The 23179-nt window shown below is 35.2% G+C and overlaps 1 protein-coding gene across 1 annotated transcript in view; it reads left to right on the top strand.

The window, feature by feature from the left end:
* Positions 1-23179, top strand: part of EFHC1 (EF-hand domain containing 1) — a 92197-nt gene that overhangs the window by 57467 nt on the left and 11551 nt on the right. Inside the window, exons 6-9 of the mRNA XM_003769149.3 lie at positions 2552-2772; positions 9042-9182; positions 13412-13625; positions 22972-23119. Coding sequence (XP_003769197.2) covers positions 2552-2772; positions 9042-9182; positions 13412-13625; positions 22972-23119 — 724 coding nt within the window. The remainder of the gene's footprint in view (positions 1-2551; positions 2773-9041; positions 9183-13411; positions 13626-22971; positions 23120-23179) is intronic.

Below are 23179 nucleotides of genomic sequence, written 5' to 3'. Positions count from 1 at the left end.
CTGGGTAGAACATGAACATGAAGAAATAGTGAAGAATCAGTCATTCAGTGAGCATTTTTTGGAGCATCTACTGCATACCAAGCACAGTATTAGGTATGGAGGATACAAAGACAGGAATGAAATCCTATTGTGGGAAACAATGCATACACAAATGAGCATAAAAAACAGGATAAGGTAATTTTGTTTGTGGAGAAGGGGTGGATGCAATACTGGCTGGGTGGAATAGGGAAGACTTCAAGTAGAAGGTGGTGCATGAGTTAAGATTTTTGGGGAAAAAAGCACAAACCTAGGGATTCCAGCAGGCAGAGAAGATGTGTGCAAGCATGAGGTCAGAGTGTACAAAGAAATAGGAGGGGAGATGAAGGAAGAGTCAGGATGCTAGTTTAGCTGGACCTTGGAATATGTAAGACAATAGTATATAATAAAGCTGGAAAAGGTAAATAAGAACCAGCTTGCAAAGGGGTTAAATGTCAAACACAGGTGTTTTTATTTGATTTTAAGGTAATTCTCAAGTTATTTAAAAGGTACTGATCTTTATTAGTAGAGGGGGTTTCCCGATGAGGAAGATTATTTTAGAGAGGCCTGGAGAGACTTACATTAACTGAAGCTAAGTGAAGTGATCAGAACCAGGAAATCATTGTACACGACAACAGCAATATTATACGATGATCAATTCTAATGGACTCTTTACAACAATGAGGTGATTGATGCCAGTTCCAATGATCTTGAGAGCCAGCTGCACCTGTAGAGAGGACTGGGGGACTGAATGTGGATCACAACATAACATCCTTGCTCTTTTTGTTGTTGTTTGCTTGCTTTTGTTTTCTTTTTCATTCCTTTCATTTTTAATCTGACTTTTCTTGTGCAGCAAGAGAATTGTATAAATATGTATACATATATTGGATATAACATATATTTTAACATGTATAACATATATTGGATTGCTTACCATTTAGGGAAGGGGGTGGGGAAAAGAAGGGAAAATTTGGAACACAAGGCTACGCAAGGGTCAGTGTTGAAAAATTATCCGTGCATGTGTTTTGAAAATAAAAAGCTTTAATAATAATAATAAGAAGAAGATAAATAAAATTCATCAAGCAAAAAAAAAAAGTAGAGGGGTTTCCTCTTCTGAAAATTATCTTTACTAAAGAAAATACACATTCTGTCCTATCCTTAAAGATAGACATTAAGTGCTTATTGAGCAGGTGAGTGATGTGCTCAGTGATCATGCTTTAACAAAAATCACTGGTGACTATGCAGAGCATAGATTAGAGAGAAGAAAAACCTGAGGGATGGAGACTAATCAGTGATCCATGAGTAGTTTAGATGAGGGATGATTAGATCCTTAAACTAAGCTGGTGGCTACATGAGGAGACAGAATTGGATGGTTGTGAGATATGATATAAAGATAGCATCAGGATTTGCTAACTGATTAGATAGGTGGGGTGAATCAGTCAAGAAGGAATTTAGATTGCAGAGCTGATGAATGGAAGGATGCATGAAATAGAGAAGTTCAGAAGAGGGATAGTTTTGGGAGAAAGATAATGAATTCTGTTTTGGACATGCTGAGTTAGACACACTTATGAGCCATCTGACTTGAAATGTCCAGCAGGTGCTTAGTCATATAACTCAGGAAAAAGACTGAAGCTGCATATATAGACGGGAATCATTTGCAGAGAGAAGATAATTAGTCCATAGAAACTGATCAGAGAATGTAGGGAGAGAACTGAGCTCAAGTATGAAGCCTTGTTCACTATGTACACCCACAATTAGGATGCAGGATATAGAAGATCCAGCAAAGGAGACTTAACAGATCACACACACACACACACACACACACACACATATATATATATATATATATATATATTATATATTCAATATATATGAATATATAATATTGAAATATAATATATAAAATAATAAATATAATGAAAACTGATTAATGAGGGAATCTCCATAAGTAGGGGTTAGCCAATAATGTTAAATGCTGTAAATAACTTCAAGAAGGATTAAGACTGAGAAAAGGCCATCAGATCTGACAGTTTAAGAGACTATTAATAACTTTGGAGAGAACAGTTTTAGTGGAATGATGAAGTCAAAAGTTATATTGCAAAAGGATTGAGAAGTGAGTGAGATGAGAGACAATAAAGGCAAAAAGAAGAAACATCTGAATATAAATAACTTGATTCACATATAGTCTGTGGCTAGGACAGGATAAAAATTTAGAAGTATCTTAGCCTTTTCATTGGGCCAGATTTTCCTTCCAAATCCATTTCAAATGCCATCTATTGACTTTATTTCCTTCTCACTGCCAGTGCTTTCTTCCTTCTCTTTTTATTCCATTTGTTTTATATTTATCTAGTGTACATATATGCCCCCACAGTGGACTGGAAGTGTCTTGAAAACACTATTGTCTTCATATCCCCATTGCCCGGCACATAGTGGGCATTTGATAAATTGTTGAATGATTGAGAAAGCTGATTATTGAGAATCAGCTTTCCCTCCAACTCAAACTTTTGGTTTTTTTATCTCCTTGTTTTTATATTAGAAAGCTTCCCTCGATGTGTCCTGGAAGTTTCTGATCAGGACGTACAAGAATGGTACACTGCCAAAGATTTTGCTGTGGGGAAGCCTGTTACCATGCTTGGACGGACTTTCTTCATCTATGATTGCGACAAATTCACTCGAGACTTTTGCCGAGACAAATTTGGGCTTCCTGAATTCCCAACCATTGATGTGAGCAAGAAACCCCCACCTGTCATAAAACAGGTAAGGGCATACCAATCTTGGTGAGATGAGAACAGAATTTTTGAGACAGAAATTGTAGTTTAAGATTTACGATTTTAGGCCAGCAGACCATGTCAAAAACCATCAGCTTAAAAAGATTAAAGTAAAAAGAAGTGTGTGCATTTTAGATATTAAGGATGAGATGGAAAAGAGTATAGCTTTCCATTGGTATCTTTTTTTTGTGAGAGGCTAACTGCTCTTTTGTTGTTCATTTCTTTCACTTGTGTCTGATTCTTCCTCATTTGGGATTTTCTTGGAAGACACTGGAATGATTTGTCATTTCTTTCTCTAGCTCATTTTATAGATGAGGAAACTGAGGCAAACAGAGTTAAGTGATTTGCTCAGGGTCACACAGATAGTGACCAGAGGGCGGATTTGAACTTAAGACTCCCTGGCTCCAAGCCTGGTATGCTATTCACTACACTACCTAGTTTGATGATATAATTCATCACAAAAATCCATGTTGAAGCAAAAGTCTAAGGTGCTTTGGATTCCATGAAAATCAATGCATCAAAAATCAGCCCTTAAGCATTCCATTTCAGCCACATAATTTATAAGGTTTTTAATATATGGATTTATGTTTACTGGAATAAGAGTATGGTATCTGTGTATACATATAAATACATATATATCTTAATGTTATGTGTGTAACAACTCTAATTATTAAGACATCATATTATAAAAAAAATTATTAGACAAATTGTCCACTGTGCAAGACTAGTTATGTAACCTTGAATAAGTCAATTAACTCTTGTTTGCCCATTTTAAAAATAGGCATATTGATAGGTACACTCTCATCTACTTCATTGTGAGACTGGTATTGATTCTGTCCATTAGACTCTTTGAACTTCAAATCACCTTAAAAATGAGAAGTATTATTATTTTACCTCAAAAGTATTTGAAGGAAAATTGCTCATGAAATATATGTCCAAGAGATATGATTATTCTTAAAAGCAGCAAGACTTTTATTTTTGTCTGTGTGCCTGGTTCAGAGCTTGCTACCTATTCCTGAGGGCAATAAAGCCTCTTGAAACAAATTGTTTGAGGATTTGTGCTAAAAGTTTTTTAAAAAACAAATCAGTTTTTCAGTGGCTGAATTCTTGATTTTAGTAAATATACTCATTAAGTACAACAGCAACCTTTGGAGGAAAAAAAACCTTAATGATCTCACAAACAACAGAATATATAGCAATTAAGATATGAACGTTTTTCACAAATATGTCATTGCATTATCTTTATTTTATAAATAAGGGATATTGAGGGATAAATTACTTATTCAGTATAACACTGCAATCTCCAAGTAAAATTCTGTTTAATGTTCATCAGATACAAGCTGTCATATCATACATTTGAATTAAACAATATTATTACAGTGAAAATGTCTATATAGAATAGGAAAATCTTGAGAGCACTGTTCTTTGTTTTCTTGGATTACATTTCCTCTAAGCAAATGAAAATTTACCAACTCTAGATCCCTCTCTAGAGCTTATTCTGTTTTTCTCCTAATTTCTCACTTCCCTCCCCCCTTCTTATTCATTTTTGGGTGTAGGAAATGGATAGGAAAGGTTATGAGGAAGAACTTTTCCAGTTATTTTTTTTTTCTCCTTAAACCTTTCTTATGGTCCTCATTCTAAATATTTTTGTCAATGTTGTTATGGTAAATTCCCTAGGATGAATAATCTTATACAAACACATTTTCTGTTTCTTGCCCATGAAAACAGTATCAGGATCAAGTGAGTATACCTTGATAGTTTAACTATTTTTTTAGTCCAACTCTGTCTACCTTCCTGGTTCAGAATGTTGATTTAGATTATCTTGGAAATAGTCAGTGAGGATTGAAAGGTAGTCCCTGACATATTCTGATCATTTTCTCTAGAAGAACTCACTTAAGCAGAACCACATAGTAGAGAAAAAATATTGAGAACTTAGTGGAGGAAAGTGGGGGCTAAACCCTTCAGATAAATCTCCCTGCCCTCCCCTCTAACTGGCTTCCAAGTAATTCTTTTCATTGGTTGTGTCACTAGAGAAATGAAAAGTTTTAGTTGTGTTTTTTGGCTTTTGCGCTTTTCAAATGCAAATTCTAGGAAAGTATATATTATAACAAAATTCTGCTTCAACAAAAATTGGATTGACTGTGGAGTTAATCACAATGGAATTTAACTTATGTGTGTGTGATCTACTTAGAAGGATTAATAATAATTAATTGAAAATGACTTCTGCTTCAAGATGTCACATTTGAAGATTGCATAAAAAGTAGGTAATTATGGAAAAATAAGTTGTACTTCCCAAATTAGATTTAAAACCAGGTTCCCAGCCTCCAAACCCAGCATTCTTTTCATAGCACCTTCAGATTCTTCAGAGATTATCCATCTGTCCAGGTTGCTGAATGAAAAAGAAATTTCAGAGTTAAAAGGGACCCTAACAACCATACAGCCCAATTTATACCCCAAAACCAGTCATCACTAGACCATGCTCAACAAATCGTAATCATTCAGTCTTGCTTGAAATCTCCCAGATCTACCCGTTCCACTTCAGAATAGCTCTAATTATTAAGAAAATTATTCTTACCTCAAGCCTAAATTTCTTTTTGTGACTTCTGTTATTCTTAGTTCCACCTATGACTATCATTGCACTACTTTGGCTTTCCATTATACTTGGCTCTTGCTATGTGATGACTGGCCCATCTTTTCACTTCATAGGATGGACATTTTTTGAGAGCAGGTATTTCACATTTTGTCTTTAGATCATTGGAGCCTGACACCATGCCTTACAGGCAAGCCCTTAAAAATGTATAATAAACCATATTTATTTCCTGGATGATATCGTTTACACTATTTTTTGTGTTCAAGTCATAATTGGCAATATGTTTCATCTTGCTTATGTCTACCATATGCCTCCCTGTTGCTTTTTTGGTCATAACTAATTTTTATTCTTTGGAAATTGGTATTTTTTGATTTGTAACTATATGGCATCAACAGAAGAATATTGATTTTAAAAGATTTTTTTGGGAAGTTGGGGGACATCTTGGGATTATTGAAAGCTCTCTATAATTACTCAAAACAATCTCACCTACTTTTTTCTTCCTATTCAATTTTGTCTCTAGATCACTGTTCATTCACAGTGCCTCTATAATATATGTGCTAATGAACTAACTCATCAGTCTTCCCATCTAACATCATGTCATAGATTGAACAGCAAACAATCTTAATTTATTTTTTCCCCATCTCAATTTTTGGACCAATTTCTTTGAATAGTAATAAATATCAATGGCTTATTCTGGATCTTTTAGTATTTTAACACTCATGGTTACTAGGAAAGCACTCAATAACTCATCATTAGTTTGCTTCAAGAAGATATGAAGATTAAAAAAAAACAACAACAATCTTTCCACCCTCAACGAGTTTATATCCTACACAAATAGATACAGTTTAAGGAAAATTGAAGAGAAAGAGAGCCCTCAGCTGGGCAGCTCAAGTCATGGAGGACTTGAAACTTAGAGAAAGACAAAGATCCTGAGAAGCAGAAATGAAATACAATCTAGGCATGAAAGATGAATTGTGTGGAAGATTGAGTATTGATTTTTGGTAATAACTGGTTATCTAATTTTTCTGGAAAACAGAGTTCCAAAAAGGAACAGTATGAAATGAAGTTGGACATAGAAAAGTGAGTGGAAATCAGATTATGGGAGTCTTTAAATGCAAGATTAAGTGGTTTTTTTAATTCATCTTAAATACAAAGGGGAGCCACTTAAGTTTTTGAGAAGTAAAAAAAAAAAATGCCATTCCTATGTCTTGGGAACAGAGGTTTAGAAATTTTGTGAAAGGCAAATTAAGGAGAGAGAATTGAGGAAAAGATACCTGTTAGGCTACTTATAGTAATACCAAGGAAAGATAATGAGCCTCTGAATTAGTGTAATAACTGTGTGAGAAGACAGGAGGAAATTAATGTGAGAAATGTTTGGAAACTAAAATATAGGAGACTTGATTAGGTTTGGAGGTAGGGAGAAGAAAGAGGGAGGTGTCAAGGATTGACAGATATAACCTGAGAGGTTAGCCTGAGAAAGCTGTATTTCTAATAGAAATAGGTGAAATTGAAGAAGGCAAGCTCTGGGGAGAAGACGTTGAGTTCTCTTTTGGACAAGTGTGAGATGCACAAGAATCAACCCATAAAGAGATACCCTATGCATTAGAGAGTTGACAATTCATGACAGAAGGTTAGTTCTAGTTAGCTAGAGATTTGGGAATCATCTTTGTAAAGATGATACCTGAACTATGAAACTTAAGGAGATTCCTAAAAAAAATACTGTAGAAAGAGAACAAAGAAAGAGCCCAGGATAGAGACCTGAAGAACTCACTCTTAGTGGATGATGATTCAGCCAAAGACACCTGCAGAATGCTCTGACCAATATGCTGGGAAAACAAGGAGTGAGTAATGTCACAAGAGCCAAGGGAAGAGGGAATGCTTAGGAAGGAAAGTTTACCAACATTATTAATGAGGAAAGACTATTGGATTTAGCTTTTGAGAGTTGATAACTTAAAAGAATAAAGTGTGTGGGATCACAAGCCAAATTGTAAGAAAATGAGAAGTAAATGGGTAATAATGAAGGGGCAATGAGGTTACATAGCAAAGTAACTTGGCTTTTCCATACATACACATTTATGTATATATATAGACACACACACATACATATATATATATATATATATACACAGATATATGTATATCTATATACAAATATATGTTAAATTTCATTATAATGAAGTCCATATAATTTTTACCTTAGTAAAATTTTGTTATAAAGAATAATATAAATTGCACCCCTTACCTGGAAAACCTTGAAATACAGTTCATACCTTTCTTTACAATAGTGAATTAATAACTAAAAAGATATAATAATTATTTATTTTTATGCTACCTGTACTTCAAAGTTTTTGTTACACCAATGTGGATATGAGGAGGCTTCCAACTGGTGGAGATAATATATTGTCAGGAGCTCCTTCCAAAAGCTCTCACCAACTCTGTTATTCCCATAAGTAGACATCATCATTCAGTCAATCAGTAATAAACACAAAGTGCCTACTATGCGCCAGGCACAATACTAAGCTCTAAGAACACAAAAGGAAGCAAAAGACAATCCCTCTTCTCAAGAAGCTTACATTCTAATGTATCACATTGAGTTCTTTGCACCCCTGAATAGCTTCCTTCTGTACAAACAGTAGCACGCAAAGTGCCCCAGACTTGGAAGCCCAGATTACACATAGTTAGTTATTTATAATTTACTGAAAACAGTTTAACTGAAGAAATTAGAGCAGATGCTATTCTCTTTAGGGACTTCACAGAGGGCTAAGTGACTTGCCCTAGCTCAAAGCAGAAAGTTATAGAGATTGAACTTGAACTCAGGCCTCCTGACATCTCAATCAAGGATCCTTTCTAGTAAATGATGCTGCATGGTTTGTAGAAATGCCTATGAAAGTGCATTGCCTTATCTGACCACACACAAAAATGAAGGAGTTATTGATTAGTCAAGGTTTTTTCAAAACATTTCAATGCTATTAATAATACTTAAAATACCTCAGGATCTGACAGCCAGCCTAGTAATGAGCCCCTCCAGTGGTCCTCAGAGGACAGACATAGTCACTAGGTCCATACTTGGAGTTCTTCCAACTTAGATGGGCCTTGAGGGCTACTGGCCTAACCGTGGAGAGCGCAGAGTCACCTTCACACCGTGATGGGATGTGAGAAGAGGATTTTAAAGGAAATCATTCACTCAACAAGCATTTATTAAGTATTTAGACAGAGCAGCTAAATGGTGCAGTGGTTGGAGTGTTGGGCCTAGAGACAAGAAGACTCATTTTTCTGAGTTCAAATCTGGCCTCAGGTACCTCCTAGCTGTGTGACCCTGGTCAAGTCACTTCTCTATTTGCCTCAGTTTCCTCACCTGTAAAATGAGCAGCAGAAGAAAATGGCAAATTGCTTCAGTATCTGCCAAGGTAGCTCCAAAAGGAGTCGAGACTGAACAACCGTCAATGGACTCATTGAAGCTTCTGCTCAGAATTGCTTTGCCCTGATTCCAAAGCCTCCCAGAAAAAATGATATCAAGATGTTGATGGATGATAACGGGCATTGTACTAAGTACTGAGCATATAAAGAAAGGAAAAAAAACATGGTCCTTGTAAGGAACTCACATTTGGATGGAAGTTAATATCTTTTAAAATCATAATTAACCCCTCTTGCCTCCCACTTTTCCCCAGGAATTACCTCCCTATAATGGTTTTGGACTCATTGAAGATTCTGCTCAGAATTGCTTTGCCCTGATTCCAAAGCCTCCCCGAAAAGATATTATCAAGATGTTGATGGGTGATAACAAGGTGCTTCGATATAGGGCTGTGCTGGTGAGTACTGTTTTCATAAAGATCCCTTAGACCATGACTGTTCAGTATGTGATTCACTTGCCAGTGGATTTACTTGTCAAAGCATAATAGACTTCGCTCCTTGCTTTTGAATGGATCAAGTATTATCATTATTTCTGTTGTACAACTGATACATTTAGGGCTATTAACATGATTGCCCAAAACTTCATAGTTCATAGAGCAAGTAGAAACTAAATCCTCTACTTTCTAGTCAAGTGTTCCTTTCTCTCTCCTGTTGCTTTCTATATATTGATATTTATTGGGGACTCTGTCTTACTTACTTGATATCATGCCTTTTATAAGTAGGTGTTTAAAAATGCCTTTTGAGGAGATTGTGGATGGACTTCCTGATCCAGATTAACTGAAATCCTCATTTAAACAGAATTTTTTTCCTTTTACACTGTACATATTGGAAGTATAGACAGATCTAAAAATAAAGTTGAAATTTGGCTCAGGTAATAGACCTAGAACAAGTATCCAACGTACAATGTGGTTATCAGGTCTAGGACAACAATTTATTTCCTCTACCTCTAAAAAATGCTTAAATACCGATACCTTATAAGCTTTCACAAACAAACCCAGAAATACATAACAGTAACACATAAAGCACACATTATACTCTCTGGCTGGGTTGGATTCAGCCATATGCTCATATCTGCCTCTGCTGCCGCTGGTCCAAGGGAGAATAGAGAAGTCCTCCATCTGCCATTGCTGGAAGTCCAAGGGCCAGAAAGCTCAGTAAGTATTGCAAAATAGCTGGACCTCTTTCTCCTCAATTTCTTTTATACCACATCAAGTAGACCACTCCTCCTGACTCAGTCACCAGTCATCTTTGACAACCTCCTTCCCTTCTTCCTGGCCACAGGGACATAGGAGTTTGATGCAGATTCTTAGCAGATGTCGCTCTGGCACTATCTCCGTTTTACACTGAACTTTGGAGTTCACCCAGATATCTTTTTAAGATGAAGTCTTGCTGAGTGGGCCACCAGTAAATACTTAAAGAATATATTAGAATATCAGGATTTAAAGGGATTTGAGACATCATTTAGTCTATTTAATTGATTTCATAGAGGAAGACATTAAGACCCAGAGAAATTAAGGCAAAGAGTCCCTTTATGTATATAGGAACCTAGAAGGGCACCCAGATTGTTGTGAGGATATAATGAGACACTTTGTAAACTGTAAAGGGAGATAGGGAATCATTTAAAAAGTGAAGCAGAAAGAATTTGAGAGATAATTAAGTCTAACTCTCTTCATTTTACACTTGAAGAAGCAGAGCTAGAACAGAGAATTGTCCTTCTTAAGGTCACAGATATAGGACCTAGACTCTTGGCTCCCAGATCCAGTTTTTTTTGCTCTGTTTCACACAAGTATTATCATTATCAGTATTAGTGCTTACGTTGTGGGAGGAGGGGAAGGCAAGAAAGATGACATTGGAAATGATAGATTTACAAATTTAGCTTCCATGCCTGACAAGCCTGGAAAAAAATCATCCCAAAATTAATTAGCAAAGTGGACAGGGTGCTGAGTAATGACAGAGTTGGTTAACTGAGCAGAATTGTTAAATTAAATTTATCTTGACTACAGGGCAGATTCTGTTTATGTCTCAATCATCTTGCTCATGAATAAACTGGGAAAATGTCATCTAGAACAATTGGCCAAAGGATCTTGCTCAAAGTTGTTTCCAAAGGCCAGAGTCTATTTGAACTCAATACATGCAAAGTGATGTTACAAGGAGATTTCATAACAGTAGCAATGTTGTTGACATTTTTCCCCAAAAAACTAGTATAATGAGATTGAGAATACTTATTAAGTTTGAAGAATAAGCTGGGGGAAGAAGTCAGAGGCCCACAGACAGAGGAAAGGGGGCAGCTGTGTGTATGTGGCTGGCACACTGGAAAATAGGATTAGAGTTCAAATTGTCTTGGTTAAATGGGGAAATGATTAGAAATAAACAGAATGAAGTTCAGTAAGGAATAATACCCTAGAGATACTCTTCAGAGGATAAAACAAACAACATGAATCCAAGATAAGAATAATTCCTTAGGTAATATTAGAGCAGAAAAAGGTCTTGGGTCAAGAAGGGGATTGAAAACAAAGTGAATTAGTCGTAAAGAGTTGCTATAGTGGAGCAAATGTTGTTCTGAGGTCCCAAACTAATGGGATGTGGAGAACTTGAAGAAGGCCTACAAGTGAATCATGAGGGTGATTAAAAGGTTAGGTTAAAAAAAATATATATATATGGGGAAAAGTTTAAGAAACTAAAATTTTTTTGTGAGCAAAAATCTCATGACTCCCATAAAGTATAAAAAAGTTATCATCTCTGATTTTTCTTGTGCAGCAAGATTATTGTATAAATATATTATATACATATTGGTATAAATATATTATATACATATATTTATTTATGTATATTTAACATATTTTAACAGGATTTTGGATTACATGCCATCTAGGGGAGGGGTGGAGGGAAGGAGGGGAATATTGGGAACACAAGGTTTTGTAAGGGTTAATGTTGAAAAATTATCTATGCATTTGTTTTGAAAATAAAAAGCTTAAAAAAGAATAACATTTTTAGCAAAAAATTAAAATAACAAAATAACAAAAAATGAACTATTAAAAAAAGTTATCATCTAAATCACTAGTCTTCAGATTTTTTTGATCCCTATCAGGAAAAAATTTTTTTTAACAACATATACACTATGTGGGCATATTTACTTAAAAGAGTATTGCTGTACTACAATAATTATGTTTACTAAAAAAAAAATAGAAATTTTGAAAAAATGACAATCAGTAGAAAGAAATTAGTTTGAGTTAAGGGAGTGACAGTCAGATCTAGGGCAGTGGTTAGAGTGGCAGGTCTGGAGTCAGGACAACTCCTCTTCCTGAACTCAAAAATGGCATTTGACATATTAGCTGTACGACCCTGGGCAAGTCACATAACTCTGTTTTCCTCAGTTTCCTCATCTGTAAAATGAGCTGGAGAAAGAAATAGCAAACCACTTCAAGTTTGCCACGAAAAGCTCAAATGGAGTCACAAAAAGTTGGTCAGTTCTAAAACAACTGAACAACAATTTGAAAGCTATGTGAAGGTGGATTGATTAGGGGAAAGACTTGAGACAAGAAGACCACAATCAGCATGCTGTTTTAATTGTCCAGGCAAAAGATCATAGAAGAAGGGGACAATGCAAGAGTTGATATAAAGCAAGAAATTACAAGATTTGGCCTTTTGAATTTGTGGAGTGCAGAAGGGAGAGTGAGGAACTGAAGGTGACATTCACTGATCTAGATAGGTGATAGGGACCTTCTCTCCTCTGGTTCTAAAGATTGATCAAGAGAAAAAGCTGCTTCATGAAAGATTTTAGCCCTCTTTGCATTTGACTGCAATTCACTCCTCATTTGCAGAATAATAATGATGGCTGACATTTAGATAGTGCTTTAAGACATTCTCAAATAATTCTTGTAACAACTTTTTGAGATCAGTATTATTTCTATTTTAAAAGTGATGACGAGAAAACTGAGGCTGAGAAATTTAAAAGACTTGTCCAGGTTGCCATAACCAAGGAATAAAGGGGATGGGATTTGAATTCAAGTTTCTGCCACTCCAATCCAGTGCCTTGGTTCTCAAAGTATGGTCTAGAGAATCCTGGGGATCTCTGAAACCCTTTTAGAGGGTCTACAAATTCAAAAATAGCTTTTATTTCCAATATGGTAAATGTCTATAAATATAATCCAGATAAACAAAAACTCCTTGGAAAGATCCTCAATAATTTTTAATAGGATAAAGATACTGAAAACAAAAGTTTGAGAACCACTGCATTATACCCTACTGATTCAGAATATCTTTATTAAGCTAGAGCTGGTTAAGTCAGCTGAGGAAGTTCCCAGTTGTAGTCCCTAGCCAATCAAGCAAAAAAATCGAGAAAAAATTAGTTGAATGAAATTTCCCTTTGACAAAATGGACTATTTGAATGCTCTAAGCCTGGGAAGCAGCAAAATATGTGTAATGAGTGCTGAATATACTCTAACCCAGTAGTTATAGCTGTTTAATATAATACACATGTGAAAGGGCCAAATGCTGCTCTTATGCCTTCAGTTTTCACTAACTTTAAAATAGTGATTGCTAAGATTACAGATCATGAACAGTCAAATAAATGCTTATCTATTCGGCTATTAGATAATTATCTCCCTCATTTTTTTTATTTCCATAGGAATCCCCTATTCCTGAAGATAAAGGACGCCATTTTATCTTCTCTTATTTCTTAGCCACAGATATGGTCAGTATTTTTGAGCCACCAGTCAGAAATTCTGGCTTCTTTGGTGGTAAATTCCTCACAAAGACCAAAATTGCTAAGCCAGGATCCTCTTTAGACAAACCCTCTTTCTATGGACCTGGTGATTTTTATATTGGTGCTCTCATTGAAGGTAAGTCTGTAAATAATCCTGCCTTTCCTAATAGTTTTGAAAGTACTTTCTCATTTATTGAGATTTATTTTTATCAACTTGTGGGCAAAATAATTAACTAGGATACTGACTGAGATTAATATGGTTGGTTTTCTTCTTTCTAAAAAAAAATGTTTTAAAATTATGATCAAATACCACTCCCACCTGCATGTAATATAATCCACATAATCAGAACTATAAATATACCTTATATTAATAACAATAAAACTCTTCTGCTTTATGTTTCCTTGTAGCCTCTGTCTCTCTCTGTCTCTCTCTCTCTCTCTCTCTCTCTCTCTATATATATATATATATATATATATAGTTTTTCTTTATGTAGTCAGTCTTTTCTATGTTGTTTTAAAATACATTTTATTGATGTCATTTGTCTTTATATCAGAATAATTTTCTCTTCGTTTCACAGATTGAATCCTTCCTTGTAATACAGAAAAGCAATCACAAAAAATATCTGATAAGTCTATATCTGACAGTGGAAATAATATTCTGGCTTAGCAGTTTTCTCTCTCTTTGCTGTGAGAGAGATTTATTTCATCATCACGTCTCTAGGATCTTCATTTTTGTTTTTGCCCTGTTACTCAGAATTCAACTTTCTTTTAGTGATTTTTTTCATTATGTTGTGCATTTTTATTTATGTTATGTATATTGTTGCTTAATTCTGTTTGTTTAATTCAGTGTCCCTTCATACAAAATCTGAAGTCCCTTATGTTAATAATTTCTTATTGCAAAATAATATTATATTATACTTATATACCTCCTTAAGGCAACCTCTTATGATTTCCTTGGTTTCCTTTTAGGCCTAACACCATTTTCTGATGAAGGCCTTTCCTGGTTTCCCTTTGCTGCTAATAATCTCCACCTCTGAATTGCCTTCCACTTACTCTTCTATGCACCTAGTTATTGGCATGTTGTCTCCCTCACTAAAATGTGAGTTCCTTGGGAGCACTAACTGTTTTTATTATTATTTTTAATGCCCTTAGTGCACTGCTGGCACAGTAATTGTAAAAAGTTGGGGGTTTTTTTGGTTGATTTCAATCATTTCCCATTTATGGGTACCTATTTTGCTTCTAGTTCTTTGCTGTTTCTGAGGGCTGCTATGGATATTTTTGTCATATATATTTGGAGTTTTATTTTTGTCTTTGACCTCGTTGGGTGTTTGTTTATCAGGGGAATTGCTAAGTCAAATGATAAGGGCAGCAGTCACTTTTTTTTTTCTCATAATTCCAAATTGAAATCCAGAATGGTTGGACCATTTCATAACTTCAACATGCAGACTCAATATGTACAAGTGACCTTTGATAGGAATTGTTTCCATTAAAATAAAATAAAACTTACCAGTTTTACATAGCATTCAACGAAACCTCAAAATGGTTTTAATTTACATTTCTCTACTGTTAGTGATTTAGAGTAAGTTTTCATTTGATAACTTCTAATTTGCAGCTCTTTTGAAAATATTTTGATCGGATTCTGTGGCCAGTTATCTAATGGAGAATGGTTTTTGGTGTATCTTGTACCTAGTCTCTATACTGGATATCAGATGTTTATCACTGGCATTTGATACGTATGTGGATGATGAGCCAGCCAAGAAAACTTGAGAAAGAGTGATAAGGCAGGCTATGAACCAAGAGAGTACCTTGAAAACCCAGTAAGAGAGAGTGGCCAGTGGTGTCAAATACAGTGGATGGATTAACAAGGATTAGGACTAAGAGAAAACCATAATATATAAGAGATCATGGTAACTTTAGAGAGGAGTTTCAATTAAGGTTGAGATTAAAAGCCAGATTGCAAGGGGTTGAGAAGTTAGTGAGGAAAGGAAAGGAAAGACAGGCAACTTTTTCAAGGAGCTTGAGAAAGGGAGAAGAAATATAGGATAATAGCTTGAAAAGGTGGTAGGGGTATAGTGAAGGTTTTTTTTTAATGATGAGGGATATTTGAGTGCAATAGAGAAGGAACCAATTAAAGACTGGAGGAGGGTGGGGGATGCCTCAGGATACAATCTATAGGAGAATTGGATTCAAATAGACTTGTATAAGTTAACTCCCTCCCCCAGAAAAAAAATCACAAGTCCATGAGATATGTCACAACTGGATTTATTACAAGAGAAATGAACATGTATGGGAAATTGCTGTACCAAGTATGAAGGAGTTCGCAATCCAGACTTAAACATAAATATTTGTGGGCTACAAAAAGGGAGAAGTCTTATAGGAGCAGTGGAAGGCAATTTCCTCCCAAATGGGAGGGGTAGGGGAGAACGAAGGGAGCAGAAAAGAAGGGGGAACATTATTAAGCAGGATGGCAAAAGCAACATTCTTTTTCCATGGGGAGACTATGACAATATGATGTTATGCTAATCAACAAGGGACCCAGTTGCACCAGCAGTTTATCAGTCTGGTGTAGACTGACTGGCACCTGTCTATAGCTGGTTAAGCTCTCAAGGACAGACTGAGAGTCTACCTGAAGGTACAAATAGCAAATTATACCACCTAGATGGGGAAGAGGGAAATCCCTTCCTTGACTTGTTTAGGACTTTCTGCACATCCCAGGTTCAGTGTTTTTGGAAAATGTGTTTTACCAGAGCTGGTAAAACATTATCATGGATGCCACCCAGTGATACATCTGGAAGCAAGGGTCAAGAGACATTTAACAAAGATAAAGATCAGCAGACAAAAAATTAACAAGAGACCTAATCCTCAAAGGATGTCCTGAAAAATGAACCCAGGCCTCTGGGGACCTAGAATTTCTAAACTAAATAAAGTCAGAGACATAGAAATGAGGTTAAGGCAATATATAAAATATCAGGAGCGATACAGAATAGTTCCAATCATAAAGTGGGACCAGAATCATTGATCAGACCCAGCATAAACCATTTAAGAATATCCAAAATCAGGGACGAATTCAGAGAAGAAATCCATACAACACCAAGATAAACAAGAGAAGGTAATAAAAAAAATCCAGAGAAACAAACAACAAAAACCCAGAAATAATGAACATCAACACTGACAAACATTGTCCCCTTACAGTTTAGTAACAGGTTCCCAATAACCATTCAACACGTTTCCTCTTGGATCTTGAATGTCCCATGCAGTTATCCAGTCCCTGGCTCATCTTTTCTTGGAGCAGTCTGGAAAATATTGTATCCTCAGGGTTGCCACTTCAGTGGATTTCCTTTCTGTTTCCAAGTTATTTGTGAAGATGAGTTAAGTATTTCTGGTAAAATCTTTTCCAACATATCTCCAAACAAGATTTCAATATAAATGTCAAAGTTTACTTCTCCAAAAACTAGTTCATGGGATGAAAACCAGCGCGAATTTTGTGGTTCTGACCTAATAAAAGAACTATGGGGGTAGAAGATGGCAGGGGGAACCAAATTAGGATCCCGTAGTTTACTTGAAATTTCAGAAAATTTAGCTTTTAAATACCCCTTGTTATTTCCATCTTTATCTGAATTCTGTACCTGATATAAACACTGCTAACAAGCTAAAGGGAAGTTTTTTTTTTTTTTTTTTTTTTTAATCTATGAGCTTTTGACTTATAAATGAGTCCTTCTAGTTAAAGATTTAATATTTACCAAAGTAGACATATAAACTAGGGCTGAGTGCTTTTATAAATTAGTATTGATTCCATCTTCATTTAACTTTATATGATTTAAATTGGCAAACTGAAAAATCAAAAGTTAAATATTTTAAAATACCATAGAAAGCAGAACTCTTAAAATCTTCATTTGATCTTGTTTTCTCAAAGATTTTACTCAATTTCTTTACTTTATTAATTATTTTAAAACTTTGAATTTAAATATCATTTCATTTAATTCCAACTCAATTGAATTCAGTTCCCCTTTAGGAGAGACAAAGACAGGTTAAAATCTAATTCTCACAAAAATATGTTACATTAACACTTTTAAAAAAAAGACAACCTATGATAAATAATTGACATAAAAGTCACAGTTAATTTCACTTGTAGCAAAAGATTTGGAATGAGTTGTATAGATACACTTACACTATGAATTCCTAATTGTGTACAGAGAACAGTGTATATATCAAATTGAATTGCTTGTATTAGAATAGTCCTATTCAAATGGAATATATATTACAAACATTTCTCTTACTAAGATAACTCAAGATTCTATTCCTTAAAATAAAACAGGTTTCTGACTTGAACTTCACAAATAGATTAAAATCTTTGTTTCATAAGAGTTTTGTTTGGTTTGGGGTTTTTTGTTTGATTGATTGATTGATTGATTGTTTTTTGCACCTTTGTCCCTTATTCCTACAACATTCTGGAAAAATGAGTTCTTTCAGGGACTTAATCTCATACATAATTATGTAAGTATTAGCAGTAGACAAGCCCAAGTACTAATTTATTAAGCTGTTTGGGCTATGGAATGACTATACATTCAGATTGAAAACAGTATAGAATTACATCAAGTTCATATCTTCTACTGACCATTTGTTCTGATTACAGAAATTTGCTATAAATAAAAAATGAAGGATAGGATTATTTCAACAGCATACAAAGTGGTCCTTCAAACTCCAGCTTAAGGGCACAGAATGATTAACATGTATAGCAGGTTAAGACATCCTTAGGTGTTTGACTTCAGGTAAGAGGCACAATTGACAATCATCAGGCAGTAAGGATTCTACCTCATAGGCAGATTTAGGAATAACCAGGTGGGAAACATTCCTGTTCAAAAGGAAGTAACTGAGCCCAAAGTGCACTTTTTTTCCACAAACAGACCTCCAACTGTAACAGTTCAGGAGCATCTCTCCTTGAATAACTTGTATATGTCTTGAATGGTGGATTACTGACTTAGTGATCTATCAAATAACTGCAACTGAATTCAAAATTCAAAACTCACAACACACAGACACAGACATACACACACACACACACACACACACACACACACACACTTACTTTCATTTAAGGGAGTTTGACCTTGATAAGGAGAAGGGCCACTTTGTCAAAGACAGAGGGAAAGGAGAAAAGAGTTGAATATGATCTCAAAGGGTTTTGAAATGAAGAGAATGGGAAACTTAAATGTGAATATGGGCATAGCAAAAAAAAAAAAAAAAGTGAAAACTGTATTGGAAAATATGATCTCTTTTATTTAAGGGCCTAAAAGCTTAGAAGAAACTTGGAAGATTGGTACTTTTGCAGCATGAAGACTGCCTTTGGGAGAAGAGTTAAAAAAGCACTAGAAATTGTGTGCCTGAAATAACATCATAGAAAAATGAACTTGGCTATTTCTTTTTTTTTTTTTTTTTTTTTCCTTTTTTTCCCCTGAGGCAGTTGGGATTAAGTGACTTGCTCAGAGTCACACAGCTAGGAGGTGTTAAGTGTTGGAAGCTAGATTTGAACTTAGGTCCACCTGATTTCAGGGCTGGTGCTCTAGAACTTAGCTATTTCTTAACAAACTAGAAAGAACTGGTTACTAATGTGAGAATCGTGAGCCGCTAAGTGGTGCTGTGGTTAATGTGCCGGCTGAAAGTCAGGCAGACCTAAATGCTGAATTCAAATGTGGTCTCAGATACTCCCTTAACTCTATTTGTCTCAATTTCCTCATCTGTAAAATGAACTGAAGAAGAAATGGCAAACCACTCTAGTCTCTTTGCCAAGAAAACCCCCAAATAAGGCACAGACACGACTGAAAAATAACTGAAAAACAACAAAAGGGAGAATCATGTCAGAATTAACTGTTTTAGTGCATTCAGATCATCAAATGATTCAACCTAGATATAAATGTGATGGGCCCTTTGTCACTGATGACTAAGAGATTGTTATAAAAATGCCAAGAATATTTCATTGATGTTCCAATGTCTAGTTTTGTCTTTGAATACTATTGGAATGATGTGGCTCCACTGGCACTCATTTTGGGGATGGTGTTGCTCAATTGGGGTCTCATTGCCAAAGCTTTGTGCACTTTTTCCCCTTTAAACTAATTCTCTATGGCTTCGTTGGCAGGACCATTTATTTTCTCTCACTATCCTGGTGTTTACAAACTAATTTGTAATTTAAGTGTTGCCCTTTGCTGCCCTATCTTCTTGACAAGATAATGAAGTATTTGCTAGCTAAAGCAATTTCTAGGCTGCTTTGGCCTCCAGGTTGTAGTGACCCCTTTATATTAGTTAAACTTTTCAGGAAATGCAAATAAGGTCAGTATCTTTGCATTTTCCCATTTCCCATTTTTCAGCCTGGATTACTCATGGGTTCAATAGTCATCTCTGTGTATTCTTTATTGTGCTATCAGAGGAAATTGAAGTGTCACTTTAAAAGATGATGTTGTTTGTCCATCTCATTTTGTATTTTTGCTCTCATTTGCAAGTGAATTGGTTTTAAGTGAGGGAGAAATGCATAGAATCACCATCCTTACTTTCTCTTCTGAAGCCAGCCCAGTAGATATAGATCAGGACAACTGGAGATGACATCCACATGAAGGAATATTGGATTTGGAATGGACTAAGCTGCAGCTTTGTGAATTTTGAAAGGTCAGAGGAGAGGTTCAGGGTCATGATGAAGCTAGATAAAAACAGACCACTGAAAAAATCTGTGCTTGAAAGTATTGAGAGATCATTTTATAAGATCTTTTAAGAAGGAAGAGTTGCAGAAAGAAAGCAAAAAATATAGGTGCCCAAAAAGGCATGAGGAAAAAAATACTAACATACTATATATTTTTATGAGGATTATGTATGCATATGTTATGGATATCATTGATGAAAATAAATAGGCTTTCACCGGTGATAGAGATTCACTCTAGGAACTCATTTTTACCAGTCACACAATTGAGTGAAAGGTATGAAATTCTTCTGTGTTACCAAAAATACTTTTAATTTTACAGAGTAAATGGCAGCCTTATTGACGATCCTTTAAGATGGAATCTTCCATGCATGTGTTAGGACGATACAAGATTTCTTAAGAGATACAACCTGATATAAATTTCTTCAATTATCCTCTGATTATCAATGTTGAATGTAGTTAGAATTGTGGTTTTTTTTTTTTTTTCTCTCTCTGACATGCAATTAAGTTTGAGAGAGTACTTGGCTTTCCTTGTACATCTCCTTACTCAGAATATTGGAAGAAGAAACCCAGAATTATTTGAATTATTTCACCCAGTTGGGTCCAGAGAGATTCAGAAGGCCCAGGGGAGCCACTGAGATAAAATTGGAGTGTTTGTCCTAAACCCTTGGGAAGTGTTGACACAGGTGGGAAGCAACACCTGTAAGGAATAACATGATACTGCAGATTCATTCTGACCAAACCTAATGTGATGACCTAGCTTTCTTCAAAGATGAAAGAATAGATTTGTGTTCCTAATATCTGGAAGAAAACGTGTGTATGAGACCAGAATTTGTCAGAACTCCTAATAAGTAAGAGGCTTTAAAGTAGTAGTACCTTGTTCTAGCATTATTTAAGTTAAACACAGAAGGAACTTTTATTTCTTCTGACATTAAAAAAAAATACACACACACTAATTATCCCATTTTGCCCTTTATCCACCATTTTGTGAAGTTTTAACTTCTTGTGAAATCACCTGATTTAGGGAAATTGTAAAATTATTGACTGATTTTAAAGAAAATCCTTATTTCCACATATAAGAAATAAGGTAACAATCCCTACATTCTGTTTTTTTTTTTCTTTTAATCCCTTCAACCTGTAATAATTATAGAAAACAAGGGTCAACGTTCTTGTGTTAATAGAGATGAGTCTTCCTGACTGTGACTATATAGCTTTCCAAATGTGACCTTATCTACTTCAATTATGAGCTTGGCTGACAGTCCTTCCACAGCTAACTCAACAGACCATCCGTTATCCTGTGATATAAGCAGGACAACATGCAATCTTCATCCACTTTGTTTTTCCCATATGAAATGTTATGCTGAACTTTTTTTTTAAGTTAAGGAAGAGAGAAATGTTCTGGGTTTCATGGAAATCTGCATAATGTCTTAAAAGATTGTAGGGAGAACTTCACTTCCATACAGAAATTAAAGGAAAATATGTATACAAAATTACATTCATTTCTTGGTTTTAAGTATCAAAAGTCATTTAATCAGTTGTTCCCCACCACTAATTATATCTTTATAATTTAATTTTTCCATCAGTGATGCTATATGGTTATAAATCATGAACAAAATCTCAGAAGACTCTTATATGGTCCATTCCTTTAATTTCTCTTTGGTTTCCCCCATCTTTTTCTTTCTTCCCTCATGAATCAATCTTTGCTTTCTTGAGGCTCTGTGATATATAGTTGAGCTTATTCATTCATTCCTTCATCTATTTATTCAGTTATTTATTTTTTTAATTTATTACCTTAATTCTGGTGTTGATTCAGTGTTTTATCATTGTGTCTTTTTCTGCTTACCATAATTTTTTTTAAATCATAGTTTTATTTTTTCCAGCATCTTTCTGGAAAGTTTTATTGTTGTTTGGCATTTCAATCACTAATCCTGAAGGGAACTGTGCTAACGCCTGCCTCGCTTAATGACTCCTCACTATGCTGCCACCTTGGATATGTTGATATATCTTGCCTTTTACTTAATTTCCAAAACCAAATCAACTGTATTTATCTTTTGTGAATATTACTTGTAAAACCTTTTAAACTTTCCTGAGGAACCTGACATGTAACGGTTTTAGTTAGCAGCACTTCTGCTGAACAAGTTAAATTTCATAAATTTGGGTCTTGTGAACTTGACGGTGCTAAAGTCATTTTTTCACTCATGAAAACATATCTACCTCACAGAATTGTTGTAAACAAAAGTAACTGCTAAACTTTGAATCTGGTGCCATTTGGCAAATTGGACCTCATTCCTCGGAATGGGATGCAATGAGAATAATTGAGGAGTCTGTAAGTGCAGTCGCTGGTACCAGAGTAATTTAACTAAACCTCACGTGCATCTCTATCTGACCTGTTTATCTGGCCTGCTTATCCCAGGCTGATGTATTTCAGAGAAGTTCCAACTATTTCCATTCTCCTCACTATTAAATAATGCTATTTTTAACCACTATTGCTACTGAGATTCAGCTTGTACTTCTGGTTATGACTGGTTTTCCTGGAACCACCATATGTGCTTTTTTTGTTTCTTTGAAACCAACCAAATCATCTAAGAAATGAGATGGCCAGCAGAGATGATGGGCGTGTTGTATCTTTCTCTCTTTCCTGTGTGTTGTTGGATTACATATTGTCAATAAACCTTATAGTTAAGATTCAGTAAAGCAGTGAAATATTTATATTCTTTGGACTAACTCCAAAGCACTATATAAATACATGTCAGTTAAATTCCTATAACTAAACCAGTGGTATATTACTCTTTCCCAGTTTTTGGCCATAGATTCATCATCCAAGATGCAGATGAATATGTTTTGAAATATCTGGAGAGCCATGCAGACAAATATCCCCAGTCAACAATCCTGTCACTCAAAAACCATTTCTCAAAACCGAAATCTAAGACAGAGGAATCTGACAGGTATGTGTACCATCCCATTGTATTAGTTTCAGTTTAAGATAAGTAGATTTTTAAATGTGT

This window comes from Sarcophilus harrisii, chromosome 4 (genome assembly GCF_902635505.1).
Source record: "Sarcophilus harrisii chromosome 4, mSarHar1.11, whole genome shotgun sequence".
Taxonomy (NCBI): domain Eukaryota; kingdom Metazoa; phylum Chordata; class Mammalia; order Dasyuromorphia; family Dasyuridae; genus Sarcophilus; species Sarcophilus harrisii.
Note: the sequence above shows the minus strand (reverse complement) of the source record. Positions and strands in the feature narration are given on the sequence as shown.